At 43.9% G+C, this 21,000-nt stretch overlaps 1 protein-coding gene across 2 annotated transcripts in view; it reads right to left on the bottom strand.

Moving 5' to 3' along the window:
- LOC123492170 (coronin-6-like) overlaps nt 1-19,631 on the bottom strand; it is a 103,655-nt gene extending 84,024 nt beyond the window's left edge. For both annotated transcript variants that reach the window (XM_045224206.1, XM_045224205.1), the window contains exons 1-2: nt 19,628-19,631; nt 5,376-5,575 (exon numbers count right to left, since the gene is read on the bottom strand). In XM_045224206.1, coding sequence (XP_045080141.1) covers nt 5,376-5,573 — 198 coding nt within the window. In that variant the 5' untranslated portion in view covers nt 5,574-5,575; nt 19,628-19,631. The remainder of the gene's footprint in view (nt 1-5,375; nt 5,576-19,627) is intronic.
- Between the last annotated feature and the right edge of the window lie 1,369 nt (nt 19,632-21,000).

Genomic DNA, 21,000 nt, shown 5'->3' on the forward strand with positions numbered 1-21,000 from the left:
CCAATAACATATTTAAAATAATCCATCTACCTTGCGTATCTATTTGGACAATTTGCACATTCGGATCGAAATTACTATTAATTAATATCATCACCCCTTTTGAATTTCTTTGCCCAATGGGAGAAGTATATTCCCCCCCCCCCCCATTCTTTTTCCACGCTACTTCATCTCGAATTGTTGAATGAGTTTCCTGTATACAATAGATATTATATTCCTTCTCTTTGAGCCATGTAAATATTGTTCTTCTTTTGTTATTATCAGCTAAGCCATTACAATTATAACTGGCTATACTTATTTCACCATACACCATAATGAGATACAAGTTTCAAGTCTATTTATCATTATATATGTTTGTAAATTTACCAATAAAAATAGCGTAATGATTGAGTGTCCATATAGCTGTACCGTGATATTTGCATTGCTACGGAGTAACCCTTCAATTGTTCTCCACTAATTCCCCCGCTAAAGCCCCTCCCCATCCCAAGTTGAGCCGTCATCCCAGTGATCAGCATCCCACCCACGTCCCTCCGTATCCCTAAGGCCCCGAGAGGCCAGGACCCATCCATCGAAAACAGCACACAGTGGCACCCACAAAACAGAAGCAGATTAACCGCCAAAAGCATTTCCAATATTATAATAGAGTATATATATATATATTTTTTTTTATTATGCATATCCTATTTTCCATCATTATCAATTAATATGCGTAATAATGTCGGCAGTTCACGCGTAGGATTCCAACATATAACCCGGATTGCCATTGTATTACACTTAATTCATTGACAAGCAATTATTATCCTAGCAAATAATCCCCGCGGTCCATCTCATACCCTCCCTCCCAGAGCCCAACTCGAGAAATAACTTGATTTACGAGTGCACATACAGTTAAAGCTGATTGAGAATGCATGCAGATTGAGCAGAAATTGATAACAATGTGAGATTTGATTAATATACTTAATCTATGTCAAGTCCTAGGTGATGGAGATCAGATCCACCCTCTTCACCTGAGACACAAACACTCTGATCCCCTGTTGTAACCATTTTCCCAAGCATCTCCATGCGGTCAGACCTTTGATTATTTTGTGCCACCTGGGCCACAATGATAAACCCCCTCTCTGATTGTCCGAGTGTGACCCCCTCCCCATGGGTTACTGCAGCCAGTGTTGCCAGCACTGCCACTACCTGGGTGGGTGTACCCCACCGGAATCCCCACCGGCTAGGTAAAAAGGTCGTAAAGGTTCTCATTAGCAGCTTTGAGAATTTCCTTGTATATTATGCTCTCCCATCAGGGGGCTCATCAAACACACCCTGTTACAAACACACCCTGTTACAAACGCAGCCTGTTACAAACGCACCCTGTTACAAACGCACCCTGTTACAAACGCAGCCTGTTACAAACGCAGCCTGTTACAAACACACCCTGTTACAAACACACCCTGTTACAAACACACCCTGTTACAAACGCAGCCTTTTACAAACACACCCTGTTACAAACACACCCTGTTACAAACACACCCTGTTACAAACGCAGCCTGTTACAAACACACCCTGTTACAAACGCAGCCTGTTACAAACACACCCTGTTACAAATGCACCCTGTTACAAACACACCCTGTTACAAACACACCCTGTTACAAAGAAAAAGCCTGTTACAATCGCACCCTGTTACAAACACACCCTGTTACAAACGCAGACTATTACAAATGCAGCCTGTTACAAACGCAGCCTGTTACAAACACACCCTGTTACAAACGCACCCTGTTACAAACACACCCTGTTACAAACGCAGCCTATTACAAACACACCCTGTTACAAACGCAGCCTATTACAAACGCACCCTGTTACAAACGCACCCTGTTACAAACGCACCCTGTTACAAACGCAGCCTGTTACAAACACACCCTGTTACAAACGCAGCCTGTTACAAACGCAGACTATTACAAATGCAGCCTGTTACAAACGCAGCCTGTTAAAAACACACCCTGTTACAAACGCACCCTGTTACAAACGCAGCCTGTTACAAACACACCCTGTTACAAACGCACCCTGTTACAAACGCAGCCTGTTACAAACGCACCCTGTTACAAACGCAGCCTGTTACAAACGCACCCTGTTACAAACGCACCCTGTTACAAATGCCAGCATGGAAAGAAAAAGACGGTAGCATGACGTTCTATTGCTTTGATGCAATACATTTATTATTTAGCGTTTCTGCTTATATTTAGCAGCTTTATTGAGGAAGAATTTTACTTACTATGACGGTGACATGTGGATTTCCTACCTAGCTACCTTGAGATGAATGCACCAACTGTAAGTCGCTCTGGATAAGAGCGTCTACTAAATGACAAAAAAATGTTTTCACAGCAAGATGGCCTTCATCAATGTTTTGCGATAAAGCTAAAGCTAAAATAAACGGCTAATTACGCCTCGAATGAATGGCAGCTCTTATCTCGCCAGTCTAGAACTAAATCCTCCGAGAATCTGATCTCTAAGGAAATGTCTTGGCAGGTTTTACTAAACAGGTGGTTAGTTAGTCTGAGCCTTGCGTTGGTTGTAGGAACAATCCTCTCCAGTCAGTGAGTGTAACCCGGAGAGAGAGAGAGAGCAGTTTACGTAAGATCAGACTAAGCGTTCGGTTTCGCACCAGGTGCAAAGTTACCAGCTGTTATGTTTTAGAGGGGATATCTATACTTATCTATCTATACTTATTAAGCTATACTAATCTATCTATACTTATCTATCTATACTTATTAAGCTATACTAATCTATCTATACTTATCTATCTATACTTATCTATCTATACTTATCTATCTATACTTATTAAGCTATACTAATCTATCTATACTTATCTATCTATACTTATCTATCTATACTTATCTATCTATACTTATCTATCTATACTTGTCCTCCCGAGTGGCGCAGTGGTCTAAGGTAGCTCAGTTGGTAGAGCATGGCATTTGCAACGCCAGGGTTGTGGGTTCGATTCCAGTATATAAAAATGTATGCACTCACTAACTGTATGTCGCTCTGGATAAGAGCGTCTGCTAAATGACTAAAATGTAATGTAAAATCTATCTGTACTTATCTATATATTCTTATCTAGCTATACATATTTCCTGTTAACATATTTGTTCTTCCGGTAGTTCTATTGTTTCTGTGTTCCCTGTGGAAAGAAACAGGTGCAGTTCTATTGTTTCTGTGTTCCCTTTGGAAAGAAACAGGTGCAGTTCTATTGTTTCTGTGTTCCCTGTGGAAAGAAACAGGTGCAGTTCTATTGTTTCTGTGTTCCCTGTGGAAAGAAACAGGTGCAGTTCTATTGTTTATGTGTTCTCTGTGGAAAGAAACAGGTGCAGTTCTATTGTTTCTGTGTCCTTGTGGGAAGAAACAGGTGCAGTTCTATTGTTTCTGTGTTCCCTGTGGAAAGAAACAGGTGCAGTTCTATTGTTTCTGTTTTCCCTGTGGGAAGAAACAGGTGCAGTTCTATTGTTTCTGTGTTCCCTGTGGAAAGAAACAGGCGCAGTTCTATTGTTTCTGTGTTCCCTGTGGAAAGAAACAGGTGCAGTTCTATTGTTTCCGTGTCCCTGTGGAAAGAAACAGGTGCAGTTATATTGTTTCTGTGTTCCCTGTGGGAAGAAACAGGTGCAGTTATATTGTTTCTGTGTTCCCTGTGGAAAGAAACAGGTGCAATTATGTTGTTTCTGTGTTCCCTGTGGAAAGAAACAGGTGCAGTTCTATTGTTTCTGTGTTCCCTGTGGAAAGAAACAGGTGCAGTTCTATTGTTTCTGTGTTCCCTGTGGGAAGAAACAGGTGCAGTTCTATTGTTTCTGTGTCCCTGTGGAAAGAAACAGGTGAGTTCTATTGTTTCTGTGTTCCCTGTGGAAAGAAACAGGTGCAGTTCTATTGTTTTTGTGTCCCTGTGGGAAGAAACAGGTGCAGTTCTATTGTTTTTGTGTCCCTGTGGGAAGAAACAGGTGCAGTTCTATTGTTTCTGTGTTCCCTGTGGAAAGAAACAGGTGCAGTTCTATTGTTTCTGTGTTCCCTGTGGAAAGAAACAGGTGCAGTTCTATTGTTTCTGTGTTCCCTGTGGAAAGAAACAGGTGCAGTTCTATTGTTTATGTGTTCCCTGTGGAAAGCAACAGGTGCAGTTCTATTGTTTCTGTGTTCCCTGTGGGAAGAAACAGGTGCAGTTCTATTGTTTCTGTATTCCCTGTGGAAAGAAACAGGTGCAGTTCTATTGTTTCTGTGTTCCCTGTGGGAAGAAACAGGTGCAGTTCTATTGTTTCTGTGTCCCTGTGGAAAGAAACAGGTGCAGTTATATTGTTTCTGTGTTCCCTGTGGGAAGAAACAGGTGCAGTTCTATTGTTTCTGTATTCCCTGTGGAAGGTGTGCAGTTCTATTGTTTCTGTGTCCCTGTGGAAGGTGCAGAACTTTGCTCTGGTGCACGAAGCAAACACTTCTGGCCCAAGAGAGAAGACCCCTATAGGGGTGAAAGGTGAGGCTCAGGGGGGTAGAGCTTACTGTACACACTCACACACACAGACATTAGAGGTGTACTCTCACACATAATCACAACATTGACTGAATATATCTTTTGAATTGACCTAAATCGTGTCCACAGTATCAACTCTGTTTCCTTCAGGCAGATCAGCTGGACCAGGGAAAGGTAACACACCACTCTGACATTCTCAACATAAACCCACTGAGGCCTCAGACCCAGCTAGGACCATAGAAGTCCACTGTAGATCAGCTACCTAAAGTATGTATAGTTTTTACCTGTCAACTGTCAAACTCAACTGTCCAACCCTTAACACAGAAAGCTTATCATGTTCAAAATATTGGGTTAAATCATCTCTAAGTAACTTCAAACCAAGGCTGGGATTCAAACAAACCTACATACGGTGCATCGCACTGCACTTGACCACTACAGGCAATTTCCATGACTTTAGCAGAGATCACATTCGCTGTAAATGACACGGATATCGGTTAAAACATCGATTACCTTTAAAAGTCAAGTGCAGTGCGATGTTAGCACATTCTGTTCTGGTTGAATCATGACCCCCTGTCATTGAGTTGATTTCAATGGGTCACACATTTTTGAATATTGTGAGTTTGCCCTATCACTCCCATTTGGTTAGCAGTGGCAATAGAGGTAAGATAGTATTAGTAGTGGCTTTTGAAACAAATCGAACCATGGATGACTGTCTTTCAGCCAATAGAATGCTTTCAGGATAAGTTAAGAAAATACAGGTAAAGGTCAAAAACAGATACCCCCGACCTCCAGACCCATCCCTCAGCTGTTTACCAAAAGAAGTGGCAGGGTTACTGCTTTGTTATTGTTTCAACTGCCGGATTGCTCCTTTTAAGGGCTGACCGACCTTAGAGAGGGGCAGGACGAGCAAGGCTCCGCCCCCACTGGACTCCACGATGACGGCCAGGAACTTTGGGTTGACGGCACAGAACGAGCTGTCCCACGTCACCTTGGAAACGCGTATGTCATCGTAGCCCTGCTCCGTCTTCACCGCCTGGCCGAAGACGTGCCGGAACTTACTCTGTCGTACGATGCTGCGACTCATCGCTATAGAAACAAGGGAGGGAGGGGTCGGGGGGGGAGAGATAAAGTTGAGTGAGAGAGGGTAAGAGAGAAAGAGGGAATGAGAGAGAGAGAAAGAGGGAGTGAGAGATTGACAATCTCAGATATATACAATTTCCATCAATCAATCATTTAATCAATCATTCAATAATTTTTGGAAATACTTATTGACCAAGAGAAGTGGTATGAATCCATACAAAATACAAATACAACTTGAATCATGTGACTGATCTCACCTCCTCCATTGAGAAGCTACACTCTAAAAAGACATGATGGGTTGTTTGGTTGACCCAACTGCTGGGTTGCAGGCGTTGGGTCACTTAGTTGGATTGTTCTTTAAAAACTGCTGGGTTATTGATGCTGGGTGCTGGGTTATTGATGCCGGGTTATTGAGATATGACCCAGCGGGTCAGATCAGAAGACTAGTTGCGTGGCTTTCAGATAGTTATTTTTGGTCACCTGTGAGAGGAAATGTCATCATCTGTTCTGTTGTATTGTCATCACATGTTAAGGTTGAACAGCGTTAATGAGGCTTACACAAGTGTATGAGTTCCTAAAGTGCTTATGCATATCCCAATGTTGGGATAGGTAAATAATAATGTTGTGAAATGTATATTAGAATATGTCATGTGCAAAAAATATTCAAGGAGAAATGAAATGTATAGTGTATAAACTTAACATGATGAACAGGAATGACATTTACAAAGCAGCACATCTTATCTAACTTTGCTGTTTAGTATAGTATAGACACCGGAGTTGCCTAACCCGTTCACAGGATTGGGTAGCCCTTTCCTGTAGTCGAATGACCTAGTGGCCTCATGGGTGGAATGTTATTCATATTTTTCATAATTTCATAATTAATAAACATTATTTCAAAAATACCCACTGAAAATCTGGTGTTTCTATGTCAAACGGTTTTGTTATATTTCAGTCTTCTGTAATGTATACCTAACAAAAATATGAACATGTAAAATGTTGGTCCAATGTTTCATGAGCTGAAATAAAACATTTTCCATACGTACGAAAAGCTTATTTTGCTCAGATTTTGTGCACATTTTTTTTGCATCCCTGTTAGTGAGCATTTCTCATTTGCCAAGATAATCCATCCACCTGACAGGTGTGGCATATCAGGAAGCTGATTAAACAGCATGATCATTACACAGGTGCACCTTGTGCTGGGGACAATAAAAGGCCACTCTGAAATGTGAATTTTTGTCACAACACAATGCCACAGATTTCTCAAGTTTTGAGGGAGCGTGCAATTGGCATGCTGACTGCAGGAATGTCCACCAGAGCTGTTGTTAGAACATTTAATGTTCATTTCTCTACTATAAGCCCCCTCCAACGTCGTTTTAGAGAATTTGGCAGTACGTGCAACCTGCCTCACAACCGCAGACCACGTGTATGGCGTTGTGTGGGTGAGCGGTTTGCTGATGTCAACGTTGTGAACAGAGTGCCCCATGGTGGGGGTAGGGTTATGGTATGGGCAGACATAAGCTACGGACAACAAACTAAGTTGAATAACCACGCCAGCCCAGGACCTCCACATCCGACTTCTTCACCTACTGGATCGCCTGAGACCAGCCACCTGGACAGCTGATGAAACTGTGGTTCTGCACAACTGAAGAATTTCTGCAAAAACTGTCAGAAACCATCTCAGGGAAGCTCATCTGCGTGCTCGTCATCCTCACCAAGGTCTTGACCTGACTGCAGTTCAGTGTCGTAACCAAATTCAGTTGGCAAATGCTCACCTTCGATGGGCACTCGCACGCTGGAGAAGTGTGCTCTTCTCAGATGAATCCCGGTTTCAACTGTACCGGGCAGTTGGCAAACAGTGTGTATGGCGTCGTGTGGCCGAGCGGTTTGCTGATGTCAACGTTGTGAGCAGAGTGCCCCATGCTGGGGTTATGGTATGGGCAGGCATAAGCTACGGACAATGAACAAAATTGCATTTTATCGATGGCAATTTTAATGCACAGAGATACTTTGACGAGATCCTGAGGCCCATTGTCGTGCCATTCATCCGCCACCATCACCTCATGTTTCAGCATTATAATATACGGCCCCATGTCGCATGGATCTGTACACAATTCCAGGAAGCTGAAAATGTCCCAGTTCTTCTATGGCCTTCATACTCACCACACGTCACTACCCATTGAGCATGTTTGGGATGCTCTGGATTGACCAATATCCAGCAACTTCGTACAGCCATTGAAGAGGAGTGGGGTAACATTCCACAGGCCACAATCAACAGCCTGATCAACTCTATGCGAAGGCGATGTGTCGCGTTGCATGAGGCAAATTGTGGTCACAGCAGATACTGATCCACGCCCCTACCTATCTTTTAAGGTATCTGTGACCAACAGATGCATATCGGTTTTCCCAGTCATGTGAAATCCATAGATTAGGGTAAAATTAATTTATTTCAATTGACTGATTTCCTTATATGAACTGTAACTCAGTAAAATCCTTAATTGTTGTGTTTATATTTTTCTTCAGTGTATATGAGAAAAAAGAAGAAACCCACACACTGCTCTTGATAGTATCACTGCTCTTGATAGTATCACTGCTCTTGATAGTATCACTGCTCTTTATTAAAGGGGAATGGAAACACTTTAGGGAGTAAATCTAAGCAAAGAGACGCACGCATTCAATCCACTAATCTTAAACATGTGCATTTAACATAACACCTCTATATTTAGTATTTTGATCGTCAACAAGGTTTATTTGAGCTATGGTCAGCGCCGACCGACCATCATCAATATCGCTGACTTCGGAGTCAAGCAAAAGCCAGACTGAGGCGACACGAGTCAATGGAGCCTGAGGTAACGTTAACCGGTCATGAGTCATGACTGTTGTTGGACGAGGCTAGCGTTAGACACTGGACTACTTTGTTGCAACACTAGTTGAAGGTAACTAGCTAATTGCGTCTGAAGTGTTTTGTGTAACACCCCCCCAGCAACTAACGTTAGGAAGCAACTCAACTGCAACTAATATTGCAACACAGTTTCTCTGTGTAGGTCTGTTATTAGGTAGTTACTCCAGCTATCTTCCACCTAAGATAAAGTACTGTAATACATTTTGTTAACAGATTTGTCTTTGGAATGTTTTGTGAGCTCCACCTCATTTAGCTAGACTGAAGTTGACATAGCTAATGTTTGCTGAAAAATAAATGTCCCTGTGTGTGTGTGTGTGTGTGTGTGTGTGTGTGTGTGTGTGTGTGTGTGTGTGTGTGTGTGACATAGCATACAAGACAGATAGCTTGTTAACGCCAACCAATATATTTGGGTTCAGTTGTCTTAACAAAACGTTTGTTTGTGTTCAGGAGGACATCTTCATCCCTGAGAAGGTTTTCATCCTGGAGGAGACTGTGCAGGAGGAGGCAGAGGAGGTTTTCACCCTGGAGGAGACTGTGCAGGAGGAGGCAGAGGAGGTTTTCATCCTGGAGGAGACTGTGCAGGAGGAGGCAGAGGAGGTGCATGCAAATCCATGTTAGTTCTATCCGCCACAGACGGAGCTGACGGAGAGTGAGTTGAGTGAAGACCAGGACTCGCTGTATGAACCTGAGAGCTCAGAATCACAATCATCACAGTGCCAAGAGATAATATGGAAGAGTGTGTGCAAGATCCGAAATACAGTTGAAGTCGGAAGTTTACATACACTTAGGTTGGAGTCATTAAAACTTGTTTTTCAACCACTCCACACATTTCTTGTTAACAAACTATAGTTTTGGCAATTCGGTTAGGACATCTACTTTGTGCATGACACAAGTAATTTTTCCCACAATTGTTTACAGACAGATTATTTCACTTATAATTCACTGTTTCACAATTCCAGTTGGTCAGAAGTTTACATACACTAATTTGACTGTGCCTTTAAACAGCTTGGAAAATTCCAGAAAATGATGTCATGGCTTTAGAAGCTTTGGATAGGCTAATTGACATCATTTGAGTCAATTGAAGGTGTACCTGTGGATGTATTTCAAGGCCTACCTTCAAACTCAGTGCCTCTTTGCTTGACATCATGGGAAAATCAAAAGAAATCAGCCTCCACAAGTCTGGTTCATCCTTGGGAGCAATTTCCAAATGCCTGAAGGTACCACGTTCATCTGTACAAACAATAGTACGCAAGTATAAACACCATGGGACCACTCAGGAAGGAGACGCGTTCTGTCTCCTAGAGATGAACGTACTTTGGTGCGAAAAGTGCAAATCAATCCCAGAACAACAGCAAAGGACCCTGTGAAGATGCTGGAGGAAACAGGTACAAAAGTATCTATATCCACAGTAAAACGAGTCCTATATCGACATAACCTGAAAGGCCGCTCAGCAAGGAAGAAGCAACTGCTACAAAACCGCCATAAAAAGCCAGACTACGGTTTGCAACTGCACATGGGGACAGAGATCGTACTTTTTGGAGAAATGTCCTCTGGTCTGATGAAACAAAAATAGAACTGTTTGGCCATAATGACCATCGTTATGTTTGGAGGAAAAAAGGGGAATGCTTGCAAACCGAAGAACACCATCCCAACCGTGAAGCACGGGGGTGGCAGCATCATGCTGTGGGGGGTGCTTTGCTGCAGGAGGGACTGGTGCACTTCACAAAATAGATGGCATCATGAGGAAGGAAAATTAGGTGGAGATATTGAAACAATATCTCAAGACATCAGTCAGGAAGTTAAAGCTTGGTCGCAAATGGTTCTTCCAAATGGACAATGACCCCAAGTATATTTCCAAAGTTGTGGCAAAATGGCTTAAGGACAACAAAGTCAAGGTATTGGAGTGGCCATCACAAAGCCCTGACCTCAAACCTATAGAAAATGTGTGGGCAGAACTGAAAAAGCGTGTGTGAGCAAGGAGGCCTACAAACCTGACTCAGTTACACCAGCTCTGTCAGGAGGAATGGGCCAAAATTCACGCAACTCATTGTGGGAAGCTTGTGGAAGGCTACCCGAAACGTTTGACCCAAGTTAATCAATTTAAAGGCAATGCTACCAAATACTAATTGAGTGTATGTAAACTTCTGACCCACTGGGAATATGATGAAATAAATAAAAGCTTAAATAAATCATTCTCTCTACTATTATTCTGACATTTCACATTCTTAAAATAAAGTGGTGATCCTAAAACAGGGAATTTTTACTAGGATTAAATGTCAGGAATTGTGAAAAACTGAGTTTAAATGTATTTTGTCTAAGGTAAACTTCCGACTTCAACTGTATATAGTGTTTGTTTACATTTTCTTTGTTTACAAATGTTGGAGTAAAACAAGCTTATATTTGGGGTTCTGATCAGGTACGACAATTGAACTAAGCTCATGAGGCATTTATAAATTAGATTATTCAAGAATCAATGGTTACATATCATTAATTTATAAGTGCAGAAATGGATGTAGTAACTGCTGATTGCACCTTTAAGGTATGCTGCTGTTGTTTGTCTATTGATCTTGTGCATGAGGCAAAGGCTTTTACAAACACCTTAATTACCCTGTAATTGACTATGTATTTTTGTAATCCTGTTTCTTTTATCTGTTTCCACTACCATGTAAATGACATATATTTTTAAAGTCTCCTTTGATTCAACTAGCTGCCCAGTGTAGTTACCATTCCTTTCCAATAGGTGGCAGACAAAGCTAGTTGAAGTCACTACTCTAGCAACAGGGACCGGGATTAGGAGCAGGGTTGGGAAACACTGTTGGGGGTACTGGAGGAGCAGGGTTGGGAAACACTGTTGGGGGTACTGGAGGAGCAGGGTTGTGAAACACTGGAGGAGCAGGGTTGGGAAACACTGTTGGGGGTACTGGAGGAGCAGGGTGGGGAAACACTGTTGGAGGTACTGGAGGAGCAGGGTTGGGAAACACTGTTGGAGGTACTGGAGGACCAGGGTGAGGGAAACACTGTTGGGGGTACTGGAGGACCAGGGTGGGGAAACACTGTTGGAGGTACTGGAGGAGCAGGGTGGGGAAACACTGTTGGGGGTACTGGAGGAGCAGGGTTGGGAAACACTGTTGGAGGTACTGGAGGAGCAGGGTTGGGAAACACTGTTGGAGGTACTGGAGGACCAGGGTGAGGAAACACTGTTGGGGGTACTGGAGGACCAGGGTGGGGAAACACTGTTGGAGGTACTGGAGGAGCAGGGTGGGGAAACACTGTTGGGGGTACTGGAGGAGCAGGGTTGGGAAACACTGTTGGAGGTACTGGAGGAGCAGGGTTGGGAAACACTGTTGGGGGTACTGGAGGAGCAGGGTTGGGAAACACTGTTGGGGGTACTGGAGGAGCAGGGTTGGGAAACACTGTTGGGGGTACTGGAGGAGCAGGGTTGGGAAACACTGTTGGGGGTACTGGAGGAGCAGGGTTGGGAAACACTGTTGGAGGTACTGGAGGAGCAGGGTTGGGAAACACTGTTGGAGGTACTGGAGGAGCAGGGTTGGGAAACACTGTTGGAGGTACTGGAGGAGCAGGGTTGGGAAACACTGTTGGGGGTACTGGAGGAGCAGGGTTGGGAAACACTGTTGGAGGTACTGGAGGAGCAGGGTTGGGAAACACTGGAGGAGGTACTGGAGGAGCAGGGTGGGGAAACACTGGAGGAGGTACTGGAGGAGCACGGTTGGGAAACACTGATGGGGTACTGGAGGAGCAGGGTTGGGAAACACTGTTGGGGGTACTGGAGGAGCAGGGTTGGGAAACACTGTTGGTGGTACTGGAGGAGCAGGGTTGGGAAACACTGTTGGGGGTACTGGAGGAGCAGGGTTGGGAAACACTGTTGGGGGTACTGGAGGAGCAGGGTTGGGAAACACTGTTGGGGGTACTGGAGGAGCAGGGTTGGGAAACACTGTTGGGGGTACTGGAGGAGCAGGGTTGGGAAACACTGTTGGAGGTACTGGAGGAGCAGGGTTGGGAAACACTGTTGGAGGTACTGGAGGAGCAGGGTTGGGAAACACTGTTGGGGGTACTGGAGGAGCAGGGTTGGGAAACACTGTTGGGGGTACTGGAGGAGCAGGGTTGGGAAACACTGATAGAATAAGTTGAGATAAGATATGATATTAAAGTACTTTATTAACTGTTCTGATACTGATATTACTGATTTGTTCTTGGACAAACTTTTGAATGAATAGAAACTAGGGTTGAATATTTTCCCGGTATTTTACAAATGTTCCATCCCGAGAATAAATCACTTTTCTCCCGGGTAACTCTGTATTTCTCACCAAAACCAGAAGTGTCATTCGAAAGCATTATAAAGCATATAAATATGTCTAGATTTGATTAGCGCTTTGATCTGCCTTAAAATTCAAACCTGAGCCTGATGACCCATATATTAAATACATTTCATGAGCCCTACAATAACAACATTTAATGAGCCCAAGCCCAAAAAAAGCCAAATGATTGTACTGTTATCCAATACATATATAATATAGTCTACTGCACATTATGCACAACATAAAAACATAAAAGCCCATAGATGTAGCTAGCTATATAAAAGCCCATAGATGTAGCTAGCTATATAAAAGCCCATAGATGTAGCTAGCTATATAAAAGCCCATAGATGTAGCTAGCTATATAAAAGCCCATAGATGTAGCTAGCTATATAAAAGCCCATAGATGTAGCTAGCTATATAAAAGCCCATAGATGTAGCTAGCAATATAAAAGCCCATAGATGTAGCTAGCTATATAAAAGCCCATAGATGTAGCTAGCTATATAAAAGCCCATAGATGTAGTTAGCTATATGCTCTCTTGGGTAAATAAATGAAACTAGCTCCAGTAGGCTAATCTTTTTGAGTGTGAACTGTATTACTGTACTGTGTTGTATTATACTATATTACTGTACTGTGTTGTATTATACGGTATTACTGTACTGTGTTGTATTATACTGTATTACTGTACTGTGTTGTATTATACGGTATTACTGTACTGTGTTGTATTATACTATATTATATTCAAACCATGATAAAGCATAAGAGAACATGTGATTCTGGTGCAGCACATGTGGCCTACAAAGTTACAAGTATAGGCTAGCGAATTAGATTTTAATTTTGAAATATAATAGGGCCTATTTGTATAATTAGTAGGCTGATGCATATACACCTTTCATAATATTTCCCCTGATGTTATTAGCCTACCTCCTCTCTCTCTATTGTTGCTTCATTCCTTCCTCGCTCTCAACAGTTAAATTAAATCACTTTTGTTGTCCTTATCTTCATTCTAAATGACATCCTTGAGTAATATTGGACTAGAATTAGATGCAGAAGGCTTTCGCTTCTCTTCACGAAGATTGAATGGTTATGGGTCTGAATAAATAACTGCTATGGTGTACCGCCGTCGCACGTTCGCTCGTCTTTCAAACTACACTCATCCTTCAAACTACCACTGTTTTCTATTGGCTGCTGTATTTAATATTCGGCAAAAAAGAGCTTGCCTCCCTCTTCGAATAGTCTTTTGGTATAAGAAATGCAACAAAACAAAAAAATTGAGCTAAGGAGCGTTTTTTAAGGAGGCCAGCGGAGCACAGGTGCTTGCTTATAGTGCAAGGCTATAAGTTAGAAGCTTATTATGCATAACGCATAATTAATTCGCTAAATATAAGGCTAATGCTGCATTGAATTTATTACCTGAAAGAGGTAGGCTAGGACATCAATATATAGGGCTATATATCAATCTAGAACAGGATGATCTATTTTGGATGCAATTTGAATGGAGTTGATGGAGAGAGAGAAAGACTGCCAGAGTGCTAGTGCGTGCACTGATTTAAAGCAACGATATTCGAGTGATATGCAGTTTTAAAACTCTGCAGTTTAAAACTCTGCAGCTGCAATTAAAAAAACTATAATCTTTACAATTAAAAAACAAGGTGACCCCCGAAAGCCAGATGGAGATGGTTAAATTTGACACGCATTAGATCTTTATATTACTGTAGCATAGGCTACGCTGCAGCAAATGTAGACCTACCTGTCACAAGAAAAAAAGCTACCATGATGAGATGATAGGTCTACATGCATTGGTACCATGATGAGATGATCGGTCTACATGCATTGGTACCATGATGAGATGAAAGGTCTACATGCATTGGTACCATGATGAGATGAAAGGTCTACATGCATTGGTACCATGATGAGATGAAAGTTCTACATGCATTGGTACCATGATGAGATGAAAGGTCTACATGCATTGTGAACTGCACTCCATACCGAGATGGGCTGTCTGTCCCCACCGTGGGCATTGAATCATCATGCAGAGGCCATAGAGAAGCCAGATTTAGACATTGCATATCATTTAACAATTCCATTTCACGCCATGCTGTTCATATATATAATTTACCGCTTCCTCACAGTTATTTATCCCGCGAAAAGGGAGTGGTTTTGGGCAGTAAATCTCGGTAACCGGGTTCCAGCCATTCAACCCTAATAGAAACTATGCTGGTGAACACTATGGTTACAGAACATGTCTACTCTACAAAGGCATGATAATAATATGCCACTTAGCAGACGCAAAGCGACTTACAGTCATGCGTGCATACATTTTTACGTAGGGTATGGGTGGTCCCGGGGATCGAACCCACTACCCTGGCGTTACAAGCGCCATGCTCTACCAGCTGAGCTACAGAGGACCACACTCTTAGTTACCCAACTCCATCACAAGAAGTTCTCTTTAAACAAGAATAGTTTTTACTGCTATCTTTAGGGACATTTGTCTTCTTATTAAACAGTTTGTAACACTGTAATAAGGTAGGCCTACTCTTTATAAACAAACCGTTCAAAGTTAAAATATAGTAATGCACAGCTTTCTTGTTTGTTAATATCCCAGAAATAAAAGTTGAATTTACATTACATTCAAAATGTAGTCACCTAGCAAACGCTCGTATCCAGAGCGACTTACAATCAGTGCATTAAACTAGTTCCATTACAGTACAGACAAGTTCTGTTTGTCTGTAATGTTCCAGTCAGTCTGTCTGTCTGCCTGCCTGCCTGCCTGCCTGCCTGTCTGTCTGTCTGTCTGTCTGTCTGTCTGTCTGTCTGTCTGTCTGTCTGTCTGTCTGTGTGTTCCGATAGGAATTAGATTAGAACTCTTATTTTCAGTGCTCTGCCCTGGCGCATGGCATGGCTCTCGAGACAGAGTGAAAGAATGACATGGTCACTTTCCTAATATAGACATGCCAAACTGTCCCTTCCCACCCCACCCCCCAGCCCTACCCCTTACCCCTCTGGGGAGAGGGCCTAACCATCCCAAATAGTACAATGAAACCGATCTCCATGATCGCGTATGGACACACACACCTGGAAACCTGACACAGTAGACTAATAATTTCACCCCTATAGGGAGAGAAGTGGGTGGGGGGGTGGGGGGGTCCTGTCTATTTTCGAAAGAGCCCTGTCGGTGTCGGGCTATCTCTCGCGTGAGGGTGAAAGAGCTATAGATTGCGCTGGGACCGCGCGCCGGGGGTCAGGTGGTCGCGCGCCAGGCTGTTCTATACAAGCGCCTAAAGAGGGACAGTGGGATAGTGGATTACATTAAAACGTAGACGACCTGCCGTGACTGTGAACTATAGTCTTCTATTAACCGTCAGATATGCCTAATATATATATATATATATAAACGGATAACCCATATGGGCCAATACAATTGGCTTTCCTACAAGACTGCGGTCACAATTTGGCAGCCATTTCCTAAACTATCCTGGGCGAGGGTATCAGGCCGACAAAATCCATGTGCAACTCGGTCAGTCAGTCGGTGACACAACGGAAACTGCCACTCGGTCACAAACTATCATCTGTCCTCCTTCGCCTCGACAGCTGCGTGCGTCTCCAGACCAAGTGTTGTGCTGAGATGTACTGCATGCACCCACACGTAGTGCCGGTAGAGGGCGACAAACGCAGCACCGGCCACTTGCTGCAATTAGCCTGTAGGGATAGTTCACACAAATAATTAGAAGATCTATGAAGTATATGGGCCAATTAAAACGACTTGTTTACTTCTTCAGTTCACTTTATTGGCCTTTGTAGGAATTTGTCTCACATTATCGAGGACTGACGTCACAAAAGAGAATCAACATTTACAGATAACAGGTCACACAAGAGGTCATACAAGTGACAAGAACAACTAAGCGGAGAACATTAGGAAGTAGAGCGTCTTATTGATACCTAATAATGCCAGTCTTTATGGCTATAGACCAATAAGAAATGACAGTGGTATCAACATACGTTATGATTACGTATGATTACTTATCAATACCATATGCATATTAATCTAAACCAGCACATGCGCTTCAATCTCTGTTCACGCACAGGGTTCCTGTGCCCTATAGATAGTCCAAACTACACCCACAACATCAGGAAGTAGAGACTGCCTTGGCACTTTGCTATGATACACTCAGCACAGGTGATAGGAGCTCCATCGAAAAGACACGAAGCTGTATCAAATCAAATCAAATTGTATTTGTCACATGCGCCGGATGCAACAGGTGTGTAGACCTTACAGTGAAATGCTTACTTACAAGCCCTTAACCAACAATGCAGCTTTAAGAAAAATAAGTGTTAAGTAAAAAATAGGAATAACAAATCATTAAAGAGCAGCAGTAAAATAACAGCAGCGATTCTATATACCAGTACAGGGGGGTACCAGTACAGAGTCAATGTGTCGGGGCACAGGTTAGTCAAGCTGATCTCTGTAGCTCAGTTGGTAAAGGACGGCCCTTGCAATACCAGAGTAGTGGGTTCAATTCCCGGGACCACCCGTACATGAAATGTATGCACGCATTGCTGTAAGTCACTTTGGTTAAACACGTCTGCTAAATGGCATCTATTAGAATCTACACAATTATGGAAAGTTACCAGGCAGTATTATAACAGAGAAACTATTGAATATGATTAAACATCTTTCAAGACCAGTAGTGACACCGTGACACTAACTACCTAGCGGCTCAAAACGACTGTGACAGAGACCAACATGATGAAACAGAGATGGGAAGAGACGGATAGAAGATGGCCCCCTGCTCGCGGTGGTGCCAACCTTAGCTGTAGTCATGGTGATGCTGTTCTGAGTGATAGCACTGGTGACACTGGTGACACTGGTGACATTGGTGACACTGGTGACATTGGTGACTGGTGGCTGGACAGTGGTATCCACTGTCACTCTGATGGACCTGAAACAGGTTCCCACGTTCCCCGCGCCGTCCACCGCCACCAGTTCTACCTCCGGGGAACAGCAGGAAGCGCTGTAGGCTGCCAGAGTCACGGTCCAATTCCCCGCGCCCCGCCACCGTGCTGGTGTTGAGTGTTCCGTTGCCCTGGCGCAGAGTGACGCGCTCGATGCCCGTCCCGTTGCCATCCGTCAGGTTGGCAGAGAGCTTCCACATGGACAGGCTGCAGTCGTCAGAACAATTAGCCGTTACGCTGACCACCTTGCACACCGGACGGGTGAAATCTGTCACCTGCAGGGGAGGGAAAGAATTACAATTTTTTATTAGGATCCCCATTAGCTGATGCCATGTCACCAGCTAGTCTAACTGGATTCCGACACAGATCTAAAAAGACATTACAAACATTTACAACGTTAACCCTGGAGGAAAGACATGAGTGCGGTGACAATGACTTTTCCTATTAATCCCTGCTGTAATTCTAGCCTGGGTACCAATCTGTTTGCGCTATCATTCCACTCCTTGCTACTCCTTGTCATGACAAGGAGTGGAATGTTGGCACAAACAGATCTGCGACCAGGCTACTTTAATTTCTACCACTACACCAAGAACAGAGAAAAGACCAACACATAAACGAAACACCCTGTGTTCCTCAGAGTTACCGGTGAAACGACGGACAGGCGCAGGACAGCGTAGTTGGTGTCGGTGGCCCCGGGAGACTCAGCCTCGATGGTCAGGGTGACGTCCGTGCCCGACGCGGTGTTGGCGGGCGCCGTGAGGGTCACTGTGCCGTTGGCACTGACCCCGGTCACTAGCTTCAGGTTTGTAGGGGAAGAGGATTTGAACCCCCGGTCGTTTGTGGCCCGGATGGTGAAGGATCCGCCTGTCCCGTTGGTTGTCACGGTGAACAGCAGTGAAAAGGGTATTCCAGGCTCCAGGTCACGTTCTGCCTCAGCCTGAAACCAGACAGAACACAACAGAATATTCTGCCTCAGCCTGAAACCAGACAGAACACAACAGAATGTTCTGCCTCAGCCTGAAACCAGACAAAACACAACAGAATGTTCTGCCTCAGCCTGAAACCAGACAAAACACAACAGAATATTCTGCCTCAGCCTGAAACCAGACAGAACACAACAGAATATTCTGCCTCAGCCTGAAACCAGACAGAACACAACAGAATGTTCTGCCTCAGCCTGAAACCAGACAGAACACAACAGAACATTCTGCCTCAGCCTGAAACCAGACAGAACACAGCAGAACGTTCTGCCTCAGCCTGAAACCAGACAGAACACAACAGAATATTCTGCCTCAGCCTGAAACCAGACAGAAAACAACAGAATGTTCTGCCTCAGCCTGAAACCAGACAGAACACAACAGAATGTTCTGCCTCAGCCTGAAACCAGACAGAACACAACAGAATATTCTGCCTCAGCCTGAACCAGACAGAACACAACAGAATGTTCTGCCTCAGCCTGAAACCAGACAGAACACAACAGAATGTTCTGCCTCAGCCTGAAACCAGACAGAACACAACATAATGTTCTGCCTCAGCCTGAACCAGACAGAACACAACAGAATGTTCTGCCTCAGCCTGAACCAGACAGAACACAACAGAATATTCTGCCTCAGCCTGAAACCAGACAGAACACAACAGAATGTTCTGCCTCAGCCTGAAACCAGACAGAACACAACAGAATGTTCTGCCTCAGCCTGAAACCAGACAGAACACAACATAATGTTCTGCCTCAGCCTGAAACCAGACAGAACACAACAAAACGTTCTGCCTCAGCCTGAAACCAGACAGAACACAACAGAACATTCTGCCTCAGCCTGAAACCAGACAGAACACAACAGAATGTTCTGCCTACTGCAGTCATTCATTTATCTGAATATGGAGCTCTGTGTACTCACTACTCAAGATTGGTAGGCTACAAGTTTCCCCAGGATACCTCCCAAACACTAACCATCACAGGGTAAAATTAGAAAATTACCAGACCCAGTGTCTTAGGGGCAACTTCAACAACTCTGATTCTTCACCTTTGACCTTGGCACTCACCGTCACCATAACAGTGGAGGCTCTGAGGTGGGTGGAGGATTGTCTCTGGAAGCTGTCTGGTGTTGCCCCTGGTGGTGGCACTGTTCTCTCCTCTCAGACGCACAACAAACTCCCCCGCTGGGATTCTGTCCATGGTAACCAGGAAGTCCCCGCTGCCGACTGATTCCAAGGTTCCATTGACCTCCCCTGACCCCGAGGCCTCGACCAGGGCCACCTCCCTCAGCCTCACAGAGTCACTCCCCGTCACCGACACCAGCAGGGTGGCGTTGCCACCTGGGGCGGAGAAATGTGGAGGTTAGGAGGTAGCCAATGTATAAGTAGCAAATCACATTATACTTAAATGCTGGGCTAGAAACCTGTCAGTAAAGAACCAAAAAAAAAGTTACGAATGTTAAATCAATGTCAGTGTTAGGAACCACGATGGAGGAACTGACAGACATAGACAGCATTTTGGTGCCCCCTGTAAATATCCACCCTGTATCACTGTGCTCAAACTGTTTCTTTAAATCCTGTCTCACCAGCTTGAGGACGGGACTCTAAAACAGCGAAGCCTGGATGAGGACCCTGGGACACCTCCACAAAGTCAAACAGGAAGTCGATGGCGCTCTGACCTGGAAAGAGTCATCACACTTGTGTTTATTAGCATAATCTCTGAAATTGTGTAAACCGCAAACAGTTGTAAGTACTCTGTAACAATGTGTTACCCACACACTTAACCTGCCAACGAAACACCACGTTAACACGCTATTACAAATGATTGCTAACATGCTTAATTTCTATGTAATATACCCTCCAGAAAAGGCAATGTCGTCGCACTCACCTACGACCTTCAGAGAGTAGGGCGCAGTTGATTTCACACTGATTTCCCATAATCCCGCTTGGCTGTCCAGCCTCAGCGTGAGGAAGTTCCCCACGGTTTGAATCGTTCCCAGAGACCCATTTACCTCCGCACTACTCTGGGACAAACCTGTGGGATGAATATTAAAAAAAAAAAAATTAATTTAACCTTTATTTTACTAGACAAGTCAGTTATGAACAAAGTCTTATTTACAATGACGGCCTACACCGGCCAAACTCCAGGACAGAGTTCGGGAAACCCTGATCTAGCGCCCCCGAGTAGCTGGTTGATAGGCTGAATCAGGTTTGTTACAACTGGGGTTGGAGTAAAACCTACAGGAGGATGTCTCTCCAGGAACAGGGTTGGAGAGACCTGGTTTATATATA

Source organism: Coregonus clupeaformis, chromosome 13 (assembly GCF_020615455.1).
Source record: "Coregonus clupeaformis isolate EN_2021a chromosome 13, ASM2061545v1, whole genome shotgun sequence".
NCBI lineage: Eukaryota > Metazoa > Chordata > Actinopteri > Salmoniformes > Salmonidae > Coregonus > Coregonus clupeaformis.